Consider the following 18,696-nt stretch of genomic DNA (forward strand, 5'->3'; position numbering starts at 1 on the left):
TTGTTTTACATTAAGTAATGGTCCCCAAGAATTTGCTATGAATGGATGGCATTGATGTTAAGATAATTGAAAAATATATTATTTTTTCTCATTTTATTAAGTTTTACATTTTAATAAAAGCATATTAAGAAAATAAAATGCAGAAAATTATTTTTTAAAGCTCATAATCCAACCACATATACTGGGGGAAGAAAGATTGAATATATTGATATATTTCCTTACAGGTTCTCCTGTATTGCTTTGTGGTATAGTTACTAATCTGAATCAATGTCAGAAATGAACTCCTCAATTTTTTTTAAGGTGGGTTACCTGGATATCACATACTCATTAGATATAATCATGCATTTGGGATTTTTTTATGATTCTGTGTTGTTTTCAACTGGGGAAATCTTTACATTAAAACAGTGAATAGTGGTTATAGATGTGATTTGCATTCTCTTTAAATTAACTACTTAAATCAAGAGCATTGGCAATGTGTATGCATTTGTGGGAGTGAAGGTAATTGAAAAAATAGCAGTAGAATGACTAAAAATATTGAATATGGGTGTATGGGTGAGCAGGATAATGGGCACTAATGGCTCATTATTTTTGTAAATTTGAATACATACATCTATATTCATGGTTTGAAGATAGATACAAAAATGTTTAAATGTATTTTTTCATGTTCACACACATATTCTAACAGATATATGCCAGGCATTCTGACTGTATCACACATATAGTTTAATAATTATTTTCTATACACATTTTATATCTTGCCTTTGATATTTATTAAGTTGCAACCACACTCTCATGTTATAAATCTGAATTTTTTAATGACTTTATGCTATTCTGTCATGTGAATATGCAATGAGTCACTTTCCAGTCATGTAGCATTTATATTTGCCCAATGCTTGCCTGTGAATTTCAGCTTCATACTTGTAATAGGAATCAATACTCTGAACTTGTTTTTTTATACTGACTATCTTGTTGCAATCTATTTAAAAAACAGAATTATATAATCTGATTGTGTCATCCATAAACATATGACTGCTGTTATTTTGCTTCAAGTGGGAAAAATATCTGCCTTCATGAGATGACTCTTAAATAGCCGACAATATATGCAGGATTCTTCTTATAAGAAAGCTGAGAATTTACTTCTCAGAGCATCTACAAACATAAGCATCGATTATCCACTCTCTCTCACCTCATCCCTTGGTAAGGAATGAGATGAGCAGGGTGAGAGTCTGGAGCTACAGGAAAAAACAAAAAGGATTAAGAGATGATTTGGGATTTTGCTCATGCACAAACTTAGCTAAGAAATCCTCCATGTGCATGTGTGTGCATGTGTAGGTGAGCATGTGTGTTCACATGTAGATGAGCATGTGTGTGTTTAGGGTTTCTGCTAATTTCTGCTAATTTAAATGACTAATATTATTCTCTTTATTTATATTATTTGTATTAGCAGCCAAAGATTTCCAACAGCTCTGGGATACCCCTATTTCTAAGTCAGAACATTGCACAAGAGGGAGCCAACTCTTGTTGTTTGGCCAGGTTGAGACACGCGATGCTGACTTGCATTCCTGCCAAATTATTGGTGCACAAGGCTCTGTCTGAGTAGGTAGAAGCTTCATGGAACTGACAGTGAATTGTTCCCACAAGGCCGAAGATACAATTAAGCTGTGACTGCGTAGTCCAGCGCTCTTAACATGCAAACGGCCAGCAAAAAATAATGGCATGTCAAGTGCAATTTTCTCACCAGTCGCAGACACCGTAAACTGTAATATAGTGTAATTATTTGGCATCCCGTGTCCTTCATACTAAGCACCACCCAAACGATTTCCAAGTTACAGTGAAGAGGGAAGGTTAGAAGGTCAAATTTAAAGAGAGAAAATGAGTCAGTGCCTTGGAGGAAGAGAATTATAAATAGATGTGGCATTACAAGCAAGAGAGTTACATCCAAATAAGGAACAGCTCAGAAGCCCAGGTAGGAGGAAAAAAGGGAGGAAAGAGAGCAGAGAAGTTTATGTAAGAGAGAGGATTTAGTATAGAAGAACTATGACCACCTGCAGAGCAGACTGGTGTTTTTTTCCCAAAATAAAGCAATATAAGGGATTGAGGATCACAGGACTTACAGAACAAGGACTAAAGCAACCTGAGCCAAAAATCGATGTTACATATACCACACACACACACACACACACACACACACACACACACACACAGAGGCTGAGCATCTCTAATCTGAAAATCTGAAATCTAAAAAGCTCCAACATCTGAAAGTTTTTGAGCACTGACACGACACTAGAAGTAGAAAATTCCACACCTGACTTCATGTGATGGGTCACAGTCAAAGCTTTGTTACACAAAAACGTTATTTTAAAAATTACAGAAAATTTCCCTCAGGCTATGTGTGTAAGGTAAATATGAAACATAAATGAATTTCATGTTTAGACTTGGCTCCATTCTCCAAGATATCTCAATATATGTGCAAATATTCCAAAATCTGAAAATATCTCAAATCTGAAATACTTCTGGTCCCAAGCATTTTAGAAAAAGGATATTCAATGAACATGTGGGGCATGTGTGTGTGTGTTTGTGTGTGTGTGTGTGTATTCCTGTTCCATAGGGGTTTGTATCTTAAATATATAATATCTTAATCCCATACACTCAGAAGTGAGGAAATTGCACCTAACAGAAATGACTTTTCTTTCCCAGTAGCTTTGTAGTAGAATTAATAGAGAAAGAAGCCAGATCTCCAAGAGATCCTTGCTTGTCTTTCTAACTTGACACAAGAGACTTTAAGCCTAGTTCTTTGTGTTTCAGCGCAATGGACTGAATGTTTATGACCTTCATATGTTGAAGTTCTAATCTTCAATTTGATGGTATTAAGAGATGGGTCTGTTGAAAGGTAATTTGGTCATGAGGGTGGAACCCTCATGAAGGTAACTAGAGCCCTTCTGAAAGAAGCCCCAGAAAGCTTCCTTGCCCTCTTTCTACCAGTGTGAGAATACAAGAAGATTGCAGTCTACAACCTGGAAAAGGGCCCTCACCAGAACCAACCATGCTGGCGCCCTGATCTTAAAGATTACCAACCTCCAGAATTGAAGGAAATAAATTTCTATTGTTTATTAGCCACCCAGTCTGTCTTAACTTGTTATACAGCCAGAACTGACTAAGACACACTCACTTACTCTGACCCTCTCTCAGCTCTGTATATGGCCTTGAACGTGCTATTTCCTCTATCAAAAATGCTCTTTTTCTCTTTATCTCTGAACCCTGGTTCAACAACATGTTAATGCATATCAGCTTCCAGGTTATTTCCTTTGGGAAGATTCCATCCTCCCATAGAATAGGGCAGCTTCCTCTGTATATGCTTCAAGAGAACCACATTCCTTCACTTCAGAGTACTTATTTCAGTTTTCTTGTGATGTTTCTTCATGTGATTATCTGTTTTAATGTCTGTCTCCCTCTAGGAGCTCATTAGTTCCATGCAGAAGGCATAGATAGATCTGTGTTTGCTCAGAGCTCAGAATCCATTGGCAATGAAATGCTCTGCAGATAGTAGATGCTCAATAAATTTTCGTGGCATGGTTGTATCAATCACCATCCTGACTTGCAGCCAGGGGTTCTCATAATGACACAAAGCTGTCTACCACAAAGAGTATCTGCACATTTTACCACAGAATAGTATTTTTGTGTTGTGGCCAGATTCATCAAAAACCACCACAGGTTTTCTCTTTCCTAAGACCAGAACAAATAAGCATAATTGGGCTAAGTGTCCCATGAGCCACTTTTTTCTCTGTCACAATTTCCAAAGAAAGTCAACACTGAGCTACATGGAGATGTGAATGCCCAATGTTTATGTGTTTATGAACAGGCTCTGCCTTGCCTTGGTCCACAGAGAACTGGAGGCAGGAATAGAGTCTGTTTGACTGGTATTTGCTTTTCAGAAATCCAGACAAAAGCTTTCTGCTCCAGTTTGTACCATAAGCCCAAACACAAAAGCCTGAAGATAGCTGGAAGACAACGTGTTGCTTTATGACGGTGGTAAGAAAGACAGTCTCCACAGAGGTAATTCTGCAGCTTTTTGAAAGAGAGTTGCTTAAGCAAGTTAGCATTTTCTTCATGCCCACTACCTCAAAGAAAGACTTTCAAAATCAATACATAAAAAAAATTTTAACTACCCAGGTGGTCTATAAAATACTCATATGAAAGAGAGAACATGAAAGTTCCTTTATTGAAAAATGCCATTGAGCTTATATGACTATTATAAATTCTTCCATTATGTAGGTAAATTATTCATTTATTTTTTCATGTAAAGTATTTACTGAGCAGTTCCTATATGCAGGCAGGGTTCTAGGTTCTGGGAATACAGAGCAAAGACCAAAGGACTCAAAAATCCTTTTCTTTGCGGAACTTGCATCCTAGAAGAGACAAATAATAAACATAATAAGGTATACAGTATGTTAGATAATGATTATCAGGAAGAAAAACAGTCAAGCATAGACAAAGGGTATGAAATATTAAAGGAGGAACAATTACATTTTAGAAGAACTGATAGGGAAAACCTCTCTAAGAATATGACTTCCAGGACAGGCACAGTGGTTCACACCTATAATCTCAGCACTTTGAGAAGCCAAGGCCGGAGGACTGCTTGAGCTCAGGAGTTTAAGATCAGTCTGGGAAACACAGGATACCCCATCTCTACAAAAGATTTAAACAAAAATAGCCAAGCATGGTGGTGCATGACTGTAGTCCCAGCTATTAAGGAGGGACTATTTACTTGTGCCTGGGAGGTCGAGGCTTCAGTGAGCTGTGAGTGCATTACTGGACTCCAGCTTGAGTGACAGAGCAAGACCTTATCTTAAAAAGAAACCAATATATATGACCACTGACTTCATTCCATTTCAACAGAAAATATAAAGGCTTATGTTGCTTCTGACCAAGGGAAGCATGTTACTCTCAGTCATCTTACTCTCTCTCCAATGACTTTGCATAAACTCCTCTATCTTGCTGGGGCACTTCGCTTCCCACCCCACACCCCCAGGCCAGTGACTCTTCAAGACACACAGAAACATCACCTCCACACTATACAACATGTACCTGTGAAGGCGCCCCCAGAGTCTTGTTTTCACCTAGTGAGGTAATTGTTAATTTGTCTGCCACTCGAACTACAAACACATACACACACACATACAATTAAGAATACAATTACAACTACAATTACTATATAGCAGCTACTATGCTTCTATTATTTTCTTTACTCTTACAAATTCTTATTTATCTTATTTGCATAATCCTTGAAAAACTTCAGTAACCTTCTCAGGGTTAACACCCAGAAAGTGGCCAAGCTCATATTCAAACCTCAAGAGAGTACACCTCTGATGCTAAGGAGCTTTCTCAGCATCCAGCTGCCTACCAATATACTAAAAACAGAAGATGGATGCTGTAAGGTTTTATGTGAAGCTCTGAAGAACCTATCACTCAAAAACTAGCTCTGCCCTTGAGCTTGAGCTCAGCCTGCCAGGTCAGAGGCCCCGCCACGGTCACTCGCAGGAGGGCCTTTCAAAGAGCAGGTGTGCTCATAAAGTAAGTAATGCTTCTCAGCCGGTTCCTGGGGAGAAGCTGGGAGGTGAAGTGGTTTAAAGAGTCGGATGTGGAAGAGTGTGCACAGAGGTAAAACACTAAAGCACCGGTGGGCACCCCGATTCAGATCATCTTCGCACTCAGCCTGACTCATAATCTGAAGCAGTCACCTGAAATGTATTTTTGGCCACGCTACAACCCAAGATCCTCCAAGGCTACACTGTCATAATTCAGGAGCATTTTTCTTTAAAGGGAAATAGGTATGATGGGAAATGTTCGCAGAAAAGTTTTCCAGAAAATAAACTCTGACTTAACAATTGTTTGGGAATTGGTCATTGTAGGAAGCCGTGAAAAGGCTAGATAAACACCATCACTAAGACTCAAAAGCATTTGGGCTATTTCAAAATCCTAGGGTTCACTGGCAACATTTCTGTCGTTCAGAGAAGCATGAACGTCTCATGTGTCAATAAGTCACGAGAAGATGCTGAATGCCTGGCTGTTTACCTCTATCTCTATTACTTCATGTAAGGAATGGAGATGAAATCAGTTATCGGATTCTGAGTCCAAAGCAACCCCACGTTAATTACTTTTTCTACCCAGATAAAAATGAAATGTTTTCCTGGGCATAGCATGTTTTGTTATTTACATTATGCAAGACACAGTCAGAGTGATATACCTTCATAAAAAGATAACTAAGAAAAGCAAGGAACAAAGCATCCACTACGTAAATATGCATGTATTCCCAGAATTTCATATGGCATGAGAACGCCTTGCCTTAGGGCTGATTAAAGAAGTTCTGAATATCCAGAAGTAGGCATTTAAAGACCTTACATTCTATACTCAATAACTTGTAAGTGTAAATTACAGTTTAAACTCCAGTTAGCTGATTCCTAATATGTAATAAGGTATAGTGGGTGAAATAATGGCCATTGGAATTTCCAACAGTATTCAAACTCAGGCAGATAATTTACCAGCTCTGTGATCTTGGTTTGCTTTATTAATCCATCTAAACCTCACTTTTGTACCTACAAAAAAGATAAGACAATGCTGGTAAAGAAGCTCATATCCAAAACCCATGGGGCCAGATGTATCTTGGAATTCAAAACTTTTCATACTTCAGAAACATTAAGGTATATAAACTATATGGTAAGTAACACCCTCAGCAGGGTCTGGGGCAGCACCCTGTAATCAACCACATTAACATTTTTGCAGCAAAATATGTGAACAGTCACAATTACGCATTATGACTATAATAGCCTCAAGTCAGTTCTGCTCCCTGAGTTTGTATCAAGGACACAAAAAAATCTTTTGGATTTTATACTTTGAGCTTACGACAAAGGGAGTGCAGACTTGTCTCATACATATATATTTGTATCCGTACATGCAAATGAACATACATATGCATATACTGAAGGTGGCTATTGTTCGAATCAAAAAGGTTGGTGCCCACAAAGTGCTTTTATAATCGTGTTCAACAGACAATAAACACTCAGTATTGGCCAAAATATAAGTTCCTTATGTTTTATAAGAGATCACAGTTTTATTCATTGATATGCCTCCTGTGCCTAATAGAGCATCTGGCACATAGGAAAGGCTCAATAAATATCCATGTAATGATTCGTTATATCTCCTTATGCAGGCTTTCTTCATCCAAGTAGAACCATATGAAATGAGAAACATAATCCTTGGGGAGACTCGATTTGTTTTGCAAGACAATAGGGTAAAAGCAGTAACGCAATCAGAAGTTCCCAGTGAAACACAAAGAGTTAACTCAAGTCCTGAAGATCAGCATTTAATTCCCCTCCTATTTTTCTTTTAAATCATTGCATTTGGGAAGTGAATAACATTGGCCTGATTCACTTCTAAAACTTATCAAGAAAATCAGTCATTTGCAGGCTCATAATTGGAATTATACCTACATGAAGATGTGCATCAAAATTAAAAGGAGCTTATGAACAGTTTTGAGGAATAAACACGTGTAGTCTCCAATAACCCACAGTGTGATTTTGGAAAGCAGGCAGCCCATGTCTACACAAAGAACATTTGTCTAACCTGCCAACAACAGCAAAACAAATGTAAGTCCAGTCTAACACACACACGCGTGCACACACACACACACACACTCCACTAAACTAAAATTTTGATTCTGTACATTTGATTTCACCTGACAATGAATGAACTAGTTTCCTATTGCAAAGTTTTTCAAATAGTACAATGCACAGTTAAGCATCTACTTTAAGAACTTCCTTTTCTCCATCCTAGGTTAATTATTGAAAAAGCAGATGACAAAACAAAAAAGATAAATATCTACCTGCAATTAGAGAAATCTGCATAGCCTTAAAATAAAATAAAACAAAATAAACTCTCAGTAATTGAAGTGGTAGGAACTCAAACTGAGAAAAGATGCATATCTCTTCCAAGTACTATAAACTAGAGAAAAGGTTTGGCATGAGATCGCTGTCATGTGAATGAGAAAGAAAACGTTATTTGTTTATGGATTATATAAGCAGTGTTATATTTTATTGATAGCCGGGTAGACGAGGTGGTGGGAGAAGCTTTCCCTACAAGACCATTTAAAACTGTTACCTTGGGATTAATCATATTCCTAACAGAACGACGGGTAAACTCAGTAACCATCTGGCTTGAACAATTTACAGCTAAGTGTGGCCACAATTAAAAAGAGTTTGGTATTAAACATCTGAAGACCACTAACAGACCCCGAAATTGAGATCTTAAAAACAAAGCTTACCCGGCCAACAAGAATCGGTTCAGGTCCAGAAAACTCTTCCAGGACAAACATTTGATTCCAAACCCAGCCTCTTTTGGAGCGGTTCAAAATTCGCTGTTCTTCACCCAGACTGTTTAGTTCCAAAGGGGATCCACTCATTAAAACTTGAGACTGATTCATCGGAGCCATGTAAATGCAAGGGGGAAGAGTAATCCATAATATTATTAATGGAGTCCAGAGATCCAAGAGCATTTCTGCTAGCCGTTCTGGCATGGTCCCACCAGTTAAGCAAATCACCACGAAAATGAGACAATTATTTTTTTTGTCTCCGGTCTGCAGCCATCCAATTCATCATGCAGTGCCGAGCATTTACTTACAGCTCTGCCACGTGTCTATAGCACGGGAAACAGACATCATCTAAGCAGCTTTTCTAAGACCACAATCCATTGGCTTTTCTTTTCATTGAAATTTCCTGCGAAAACAAGGAGGAAGAAAGATAAGGGTCTACTCAAACCGGTTTTAAAATAAAATCACTGCTTTTCAAAAGCACCTAAAGTGAACAATAGTAGGCACTTCTCAAACTCTTGAGTTAAGAAAGTGGATCTGAAGAATTAGAATAAGTAGGCTAGTAAGTCCTTTAATTTTTAAGCTTTATTTAGATTTCAGTTTTCATTTGTAGCTATGTGACTTATCAGAAACTGGTTTGCGTAATAGAAGTTCTTTTTCCTCCTTGCTTCTTTCTTTCCCATCTCCCTCTCTTCCTTCGTTTCTTCCTCTTGACTTTCCTCCTCCTCTCTCCATCCCTTCCTCTCTCTTTCTTCCATTTCTTTTTGTTTTAACACTTTGGGGTATACGCTAACACAGCCCACTTGTCGAACACACTGTAGGCCTTTTATTCTTTCTTTCTTTCTTCCTCTCTCTTTTTTTTTTTTTACCTGTTTAAAAGATACATTTTAGTTCCTTTTATGCTAAACTCCATGAAATGACTAGCTTTGAATTAACAACATTAAAAAAATACACATGAGAATGGGAAGGGGAATTTACCCCAACTTTTACAATCTTAGCTTCCAGGATTCACCAGAAAGGATTGCCCAGTTCAGGGTGCAGAATGCAATCCTCTGCCAGGATGCTAATAATGAGTGAATAAAATTAGAATGCTCCCAGAGAAAAATTCTGTAATGTCCAGCTTGTATGCTATAATCAGGACAGTGTCAGGGTCCCCATTCTAAATGTACAGTTAAACAGGAGATTTAAATTATGGAAATCCTCCTTGGGAATAAAATATGGTAACAAATGTAATGTTCAATTGAAGAGATTCAGAAAGGCAAGGGCACAAAAAAATCCCCATTACCTGAGGTGTCAGATACATTTTTTGCTTACCCTCAGCATGGCAAAATGTGTTTCTTCCCTCTCAAAAAAAAAATATTTTTAAAGAAATAATGTTCACTGCAGATCCAACAGAGAAGCTTTGCTGAATTAGACTAAATGGGAAAATAATTTCTCAGGACACCCTCGGGGACACTGTGGCTCAGGGAATTCATAGAAGGGGAGGAAACCTTTCACCTCTAGGTCTCTGGTTCCATTCTGGCTCAGAATAAGAAACCTAGAAAGTCATTAACATTAGCTGGGCTGGTGAGTGGCCTTACTGAAGCCAGCTAAAAGGGGCAGACCCAGATTGTACTGCAAATACAGGCAGTATCTGATCTAACAAGATGGCCAGTAGAATCACCCTGCTTGTCGTTCTTTGCCTGGGCTCCGCTCAATCACTGGGACTCTATAATTCAAAAGGGCTCAACCTGATGAGTATAGAGGAGCCACGGCAAGCAGCAGTTGTTTTGGAAATGGAAGAAGAAAAAAAAACAGCTTTCAATGGAGAGCCAAAACAGAGAAAACGGAGTCCAGAACAAAGTCTCCTCCTTTCCCTGGAATTGCAGAAAATCTTCCCCTTAAAACAGATTCCCCTTAAGTCTTTCTCTCATCCCAGTGTGTGAGCAGATCTTGGCAGGCTTCAAAACTTAAACTAAACAAAATTCAAAAAGCCCCCATAAAGAAACCCCCAAATATTTGTGTCTTTCTGAATGGTCAAGCCACTTATTATTTTAACAGCATTTACAGCATACCCATGCTGTGCTCTCTCTAGACCCGAGCGAGAAGTAGGTGCTAAAGGCGTCTTGTGCGTGCTGAGGACTGTCTGTTCTGGAAACAGATACACCTGGATTTGGATCCCAGCTCACCCTGCTTGCTGTCTCTGTAATGATGGACAAGATAGTCAAGTTTTCTGACCTTCAGTCTTTTCTTCTGCTAAGTGGCACTAATAATAATTCCTACCTAACGGGACGGTAGCGTGGTTCAGAAATAAGACACATGTAAACCAGCCAGATCATGGGAAATACTCGGTAAACTCGAATCCATGTGGTTATCCTGGGCTAGATGTGTGGTGATGACAGGATTCCTGCCCTAGAGAGGCTTTGAGACAAAAAGACAAATGAATGAGCAGAGTGAAGCTATGTAACCTCTGCAGTAAAAGTTGGTAAGGTATGAGGGTGTCAAAAAGTGCTCAAAGATCTTCCCTGTGGTGGAGGATGAGGATGGTGCTAGAGGGGAGAGACCTGTGCCATTTAACGCACATGGGGAGATCCATTCTAGTCATGGAGGCTCAGCCTAAACTTCTCAGAGAAAAGGGACTTAACTCTTTCCAGTTCTCCCCTACTCCATGATAGACCATACTTGAACGTGCAAAAGCCATGTATGTTATTCTCCAAAGGCATAAGTTTTTTTTGTTTATTTGTTTACCCAGGCTCATATTTACGGGCTCAAGTGATCCTCCTGCCTCAGCCTCCAGAGTAGCTGGGCGTGCACCACCATGCCTGGCTAATTTTATTATTACTATTATTTTTAGAAATGGGGGAGGGGTTGATCTCGATCTCGAACTCCTCACCTCAAGTGATCTTCTCACTCCACCCTCCCAAACAGCTGGGGTTACACACATGAGCCACTGTACCTGGTTGGCCTGGGTTCTACAATAGCAGAATAATGAGATGGTTGTGAGAATGACCTCTAGTGTCAGCCTGCTTGGGGTTTGAATTCTAATTCTTACACTGACCAGTTGTATAACAGCAGAGGGAGGGATAATTAATAACAATAGCAATGAAACAATGATAATAATACTGACCTGACAGGTTGGTTTTGAGGACTAAAGGAGATACTCGTGGTACCTCAGATAGGATAGACTAGCATGCACAGTTCTTTAAAATTTTGCCAAACACTCTGCAAGTATACTCTGGCATCTGCTTTGTTGCTAATGACTCTGGGATAAGAAAATTTCATCTCAATTTAAATTCATAATAGACACTTTCATGGAAACCACCAAGCGGCAATGAGGGACTGTGGTATGTTGGATGGACTGCAGCATTGATTGCAGTGAGTTCCCTCTACCTGAACTCACCAGAATAATTTAAAAAATGATAATAGACTCTGGACCAATGTTATACAACGGCATAGCTTGACTAGTCAGAATGAGTAGGTTAATTAGAAAGGGGATACTTGTGTAGTCACAAATAGTATCCACTAACACAATATCTTACTGTTAGATAAAGCATATAATGCCTTGCCTTGTTGTGTTCAAAACTGATGGGAGAATAATGAAATAATTTACTCAAGGAGCAACTCTGAGTAAAGAGATAACCATTATATGAACCTAAGTAATGTAATTTCAAAGTTCTTTCTGAACAAGACCCTTCCTCTCACTGTAGAAATATTTTATGAGCATATACTGTATGTCAGGTACTGGGGAGAGAAAGGCAAATGGGTCAGAACTCCTCTCTTCAAGAAGCAAAGAATCTGTTTGGCAAAGATAAAGAAATACATAAACAATTCACTGAAACGTAGTCTTAGAAGGTTTAAAAGAAATACGGAGTGATGGGTAAGCCACTTATATTGGCAGCATTAAAGAAGGTTTCCTAGAGGGGATGTTATTTAAATGTTGAAATAGAATTAACCAACTGAGAAGGGGGTATAAGTGAAAGAACATTTCAGTCAACCAATGGATACAAACAAGACCACCAATTAATCTAGGATCTCTGAATGAATCAGCATCTAAGGTAACTTTCAAATTATTATTTACAGAATCACCCAGTCCATGGTCACTCCATCTTTTTTCCTACCCATCAAATTCATAATAATGATGGTCTCTACAGACTACATGTTAAATATGTAGCCCTTTCCTCTGCCAGTTCTTTGTGAAGAGGAGAGCATGTTTGGTTTCTCCAAAGGTCTAGCCATATACCACAGACAGGGTGTGAGAGGCAACTGAGTGCTATTCCCCTGCAACTTCCCAATTTTCAGGGGTTTCTAGGGGTGAGATGGCCAATACTCTGAAGTCAATGGTATAGCCCTGGGGAGAAATTAGCCCAACTCAGGGGAAACCTTTCATCCACATAGGTCATTCCTGTCACATCGTCTGTAGGGCGCTTCTAGAAATCGAAACACTTATATGCCATCTCTTAGATTTTGCCAAATTCTTCAATCATCTGTATTATTACTTTAAATTTTATTGAAATAGGCTCAGTTTTTGAAATATTTATTTTTAAATGGAAAGCTAATATTATTTGCCATAATGGAATATAACTTTAAAATTACGAGGTTAATAGCAAACACTTAGAAAGTACTCAGATAATATTAAATCATAAAGAACTATACATACACAGATATATACATATAGATTCGTATCTATTCTTCAAAATAACTCTATAATATTATTATTACTTTATTATCATCATTCTCATTGTAGAGATAACCAAATTAAAGTACAGGGAGATTAGTATTTTAAGTAATGTTTTATTTTTACTGAACTAGACACTGTTAAAAGCCTGAGGCCATCTCACTATTTGCTAAAAAGAAAGACCAGCAATAGTTAGAGGCAGACTGGTTAATATTTAATTAGTGGCTCTTTGAAAGAAAAAATTCTGATTTGTAATGTTTTCTGATTTTCATGGTATAAATACTTCCACCACGACCAATTCTAAGCTTCCAATTGACCATTAACCAGCTCTGAAAATTACTGAAAATTTAACCATCAGCTCTGTTAAAACCCAGTAAAGAGCCAATGCTAGCACACCTGTAGTGGGGTGCTTCTCAAATCTTAATATGCATCCAAATTACCTGGAAATCTTGTTTAAACACAGATTATGAATCACTTAGGTTAGTGTGGGAATTGAGATTCTGCATTTCTTATAACCTTCCCGCAGTGCTGATGCTACTTACTGATTTGAAAACCACACTTTCCGAAGCAAGTAGTTCTAAAGAACACCAGCTCCCAGCTCAGACCTCCTCGAGATAACCTAAAGGACTCAGTGGTGTGGTGGAAGAGTCACTTCCTCATGTCATTGAATGTCACGCCATGAACTACTTAACCACCACTGTGAATAAAGGAGTGAACACACAGATTTGGGGAAACCTTGGACTAGGGTGTATGAATATACGGAATTTTATATGATGTGAGAATACTTTCCTCTCCTCGCGTATCTATTTTATGTGAGGCACTGGGAAAATTGCTGAGCTAACTGGTATGTTCACAGGCACATGCATGCTATCAGGGAGAGTTGAGACTTGGTCTTCAAGGCAATCCCGCCAATTCGAGAGAAATGGGACTCTGCTGTGACACTTGGAACCACACTATTTGTATGCTTGTACCTCTGCCATGGGCAGACTAACATTGTTCTCTTAGAATATCAGAGAATGGCTTTGTAGAAACTTTCGAGATGCAACTGAGTCTTATGTCAGTGTTATCAGTATTAATAAATACTGTGAATAGTAGCTGCATACCCAAACTGCTTAACTTGATGCAAGGAAGAAGAAATTGAGCAAGGTTGTAAAGCTGGGGTAAAAAAATCAATTTATTTTTACATTTTCCAACCACAGTATGTATGTCTGACCAAGCAATCTACTTTATTATAATGCTGTTGCATTGATTTACACTCAGATAGTGAGATGAAGAGATTTTACAGCTTCTCTGGAATTCTTACATATACGAAAGTCTTTAGAATTCCCCCATATGATGATATATTTTCCTGGGTAAAATACTTATAATCTGACTTTTCATTCATACTTACATTTCAGAGATAGTTCTAATTACAGCCTGAATTTCACTCTGCTGATTCCAACATTATTTTAAGATGAACTCAGTCAAATCATGGATATATAAGTCGTTATGCAAAAACATATTACTCCATCCATTTTAAAAATAATGTGGATTAAAGTTCAAAATGATGAACAACACACTGATAGGTGAAGTCTAAAAAAAAACAGGCTTTTACAGACACTTCAGGATTCAATCCAGCAGATTATTGTGGTTGACAGGAAACTATGCTTTTATTATCCACTAGGCTTAGCAGCCACAATATTTCATGAAAGCAAAAATGACACAGAGGACCAGTGAGTTTCTATTAAAAATGTTTCTGACCTTGAATTTAGAGCCATTAGCAGCCTGTTTCAAAACAGGTAAATGCACATTGAATTCAAAGTGGTATTTCACGAAAGCAGGGGATGGCGATTCAGTGTGTGACCCAGAGCAATTCACCCAAGTCCTGGCTGACTGGGGCTGAGCAGGTAGAAAAAGCCTTTGGATTTTAGAGAGGAAATACACTGGCATTTATTCAAATATAAATAATACAAGAAGATCACCTTTCCTAAAGCCTTCAGAATTCTTTAACCAGATTCCCTTGGCAGAAACATATTCTGAAATTGTTTATGTAAACACACACACATACACACATACACACGCACATATTATTTTGTGTATCCTTCACTCAGCCACAACCCTTCTGGTCATCCTTTTTGGCATCAGACCACATATTTATCCAGATGTCAATCTGTCCGAAAGCATATTGTTTGCTTGTTTTGCCATCCAGAATAATATCTGTCAAATCCATTTTTTTTTTTTTTTTTTGAGTTGGAGTTTCACTCTTGTTGCTCAGGCTGGAGTGCAATGGCACGATCTCGGCTCACTGCAACCTCTGCCTCCTGGGTTCAAGCAATTCTCCTGCCTCAGCCTCTTGAGTAGCTGGGATTACAGGCACCCGCCACAATACCTGGGTAATTTTTTTTGTATTTTTAGTAGAGATGGGGTTTCACCATGCTGGCCAGGCTGGTCTCGAACTCCTGAACCCAAGTAACCCACCTGTCTCAGCCTCTCAAAGTGCTGGGATTACAGGCGTGAGCCATCGCGACCGGCCTCAAATCCACTTTTTGCTCTGTTATTGCCATGCTACTCCTCTCTACCTGAAGTTTTTGTTTTCTTTAAGTTCTATAATTGCTGGTTTCCTTTGCAAAAATCAATAAATAAATGCCTCTCCTCCTCCTTCTTTCCCAAGGTAGAGTCACAAGTTTATTCTTCATGTAGACATTTTTCTGTTATAGAAATTTCAGAATGGGGTGACTAAGCCAGTGACAAAGACAATAAAGTCAAAATAAGATCTCTTCTCTAGTGTTCTAGAACCAGACCTTTACTTAGAAAACTTTCTTGGAATCATCAGTTTAGTTAAGATATTAATAATTTTCTTCTTTTGGGCTTTTTAAAGGCAAACCAGTATCAAGATCATCCTAAAAAAAAATGAGTATCAGTCCCACAACTCCCTTGCCAGTTACAGACACAGTGGTGCCAGAAAATCATTTCTCGAGTCTTACCTAAATCCCTCCTTCTTTAAAGTCACATCCTTTGCAGTCTTTAAATCACACGTTCAGAATTTAATAGCCAGAGACCTACTACTGAGTGACAACATTTTGTGCAGGTCCTTTAAATCATAGCAATCAATCAGAATCAAGCTTATTCTTATCAACCTTGTAATTCAGCCGAACTGTGGAAAGCCCCATGAGATAGCTGTTTAGAGCATTGACTCTAGAGTCAGATAGAAGTAGTCTGAACACAGCTCTATCGTTCATGAAATAAGTCACCTGGGCACATTTATCTTATTTGTGGCAGGTGAAGAAACTGATGCTGTGTTTAATACTACCTACTTTGAAAGATTAAGGAAGAAATAAATAAGGTAATTTAAACTCTTTGTCAATGTAGCTATTATAGTAACTATTTATTGAATGTTTCGAGTGCTTAACCGAAAATATTTACCGATTTTTAAAAATTATTTTGTTGCAATCTCGTGCTGTGTATCTACTTCAGTGGGGAAAATTCCAATGTTCTGTGTAGACAGGTAATAAGTAAAGTAACTTTTTTAAACTCTTGATTTGTAAAACCAAAATGGCATGAACCAGGGTGGGTATAAATAAAATAGCATTTTAGAAATAGCTTTCCCTCTCCACAACTAACATACAATTAAAGCAATGACTTCAAGTAGTTTTATTAAGCCTCAGAAGGGCTGCATTTTTACTGTCCAGAACCAACCACGTCTTTCCTTCCCATAGAAGACATGACATTGTCCATCACTATTTTCTGCCGAGAGGACAGAGTACAAGCACTACCTGTTCATCAGTGAGCTATTCTCTTTCAATCAAACTGTAGCCGCTCATTAAAAAACATTGCCTGGTACATCTCTTTTACAAGATAAATTCCATTGCACTTCATAATCATCTACATTCCTGTGAGGACAGCACAAGTGGAAAGTCTCTACTAATTCCGAAATGAATCCAAGGTGATAGCTGTATACTACTTAGAAGGGAGCTCAGAGAAGGTAATGCTCATCAGAGATTGCAACTAACTTTTTCTATTTATTTCAAGAAACTTTAGCACTACTGATGACAGAAATTAGATTTCTCTTCTCACTTAAGAAATGTGGAAATGGTTAAAATCACTTATATCACATAATGGGGGCTTCAAAGTCTCTTATACTGAAATTGAAATGCAGCCAACGATCCTGGTATAAGTCATCCAGATTCTGCCGATTAGATTACACTGTGTAGTAACCATGCTTACAAGTGCACCTTACTGTCACTCTTTCATGTTTCTAAAACTTTATAGCTTAATAACCACTCACTGACACTTAACGTGAACTACGGACACAGGTGATGGATGAGTAGACAGTCAGATAGACAGCAAGCAATTATTTGACAAAAATACTATTGAGTTATGACCCAGAATGTATAATTTATGAAAATTAAGGGAGTTGCTTATGCAGATTCCAAAATACATATATAATCTTCAGCTACTATAGTTTAGTGACACTCAAAGGCAAGAGAAGATGTGTGTTTTACCCCTCTGATAAAAATAAGTATGAATTATTTTTTTTTTCATTTTTCTGAGCATCCCCATGTTGAAGATGGGAATAGTTAGACACAAATGTGAATTCTGTTTCTAAAGCTCAACCAGCAACAGACTAATAAAGAAGAAAATGTGCCTTTGTACTTTTTAAATTAAATTTTGGAGATGAATCTTCTTACATAAAAAGGAAATAATTTCCTTGTGATATTTATACCATTCCTCCATCTACTTATTTTGTATCATTTGTGTCACATCTAGAATCAAATAATCATATTTTATTCATTAATCTATCTAGAGAGAAAAAAGGCATGGAAAATATTGTTCTGACTGCAAATGAAACATAAATATACTGTAATATTTTCACTTGATGTACATAAAAAAGAGTAAGGAGATTCCATTTAATATTCCTTTGTAATATCTTCAATATGCCTAAAATATCAATAAACACATCCACAAAAGTACCTTATCATGGCACACTATTTTTCCCTGTGTGTATATGTGAGGGCCAGGTATCCTGTTGATTAATACAGAAGAGTATGGAATTGTCTTTGAAAACACCCATAGTTGCAATTCACATGAGGGTAAGGTGAACTGTTCAATTCAAGTGCAAAAATATACTAAAGAAAAAGAAGGAGGGCAGGAAGGAGAGAGGAAGTAAATTAATCCTCAATTATTTTTTATACATTCTCAACAATGTACAGACATTGAGTCACCCATGCAGCAACCCCACAATTAGTGCATTTTTTTGCCAATAAACTATAACTTTGCATCAAATATAGTTTAATAGCATTCTTTGATGCAAGTCTAGTCTTGGAGGCATTCTCATTTTTACAAAGCTGAATTATGTCATTTTTTATATTCCCATATCATTTAAAAGATGATTGTGAGAGAACAAAAATATGCTTTGTGGAACATGAGTAAAATTGATTTTAAAAAATGAGAAAAGCTGTGACTAAAAATAGACTTAGGAGGACTTATGAAATTTCTGTAGAGAAAATTGTGGTAGATAAGTCACAATATTGAACTTTGGATATGATTGTATCTCTTTCTTTTAAAGAAAATATACTAGTATAGGGTGCAGGGTCTTTGCTAATTTGTTATTGCATTAAATAAATGTTTCCTGAGCACTAAGTCTGTGCTTAGCCCTGAACCATCATCGTTCTAGCATTTGCAATTGTCTTTGGCAGTGGAG

The 18,696-nt window shown here is 37.7% G+C and overlaps 1 protein-coding gene across 3 annotated transcripts in view; it reads right to left on the reverse strand.

Annotated features, from left to right (window-relative positions):
- Window positions 1-18,696, reverse strand: part of CDH8 (cadherin 8) — a 391,459-nt gene that overhangs the window by 366,134 nt on the left and 6,629 nt on the right. For all 3 annotated transcript variants that reach the window (XM_054534013.2, XM_054534011.2, XM_054534012.1), the window contains exon 2: window positions 8,318-8,768. In XM_054534013.2, coding sequence (XP_054389988.1) covers window positions 8,318-8,569 — 252 coding nt within the window. In that variant the 5' untranslated portion in view covers window positions 8,570-8,768. The remainder of the gene's footprint in view (window positions 1-8,317; window positions 8,769-18,696) is intronic.

Source organism: Pongo abelii, chromosome 18 (genome assembly GCF_028885655.2).
Source record: "Pongo abelii isolate AG06213 chromosome 18, NHGRI_mPonAbe1-v2.0_pri, whole genome shotgun sequence".
NCBI lineage: Eukaryota > Metazoa > Chordata > Mammalia > Primates > Hominidae > Pongo > Pongo abelii.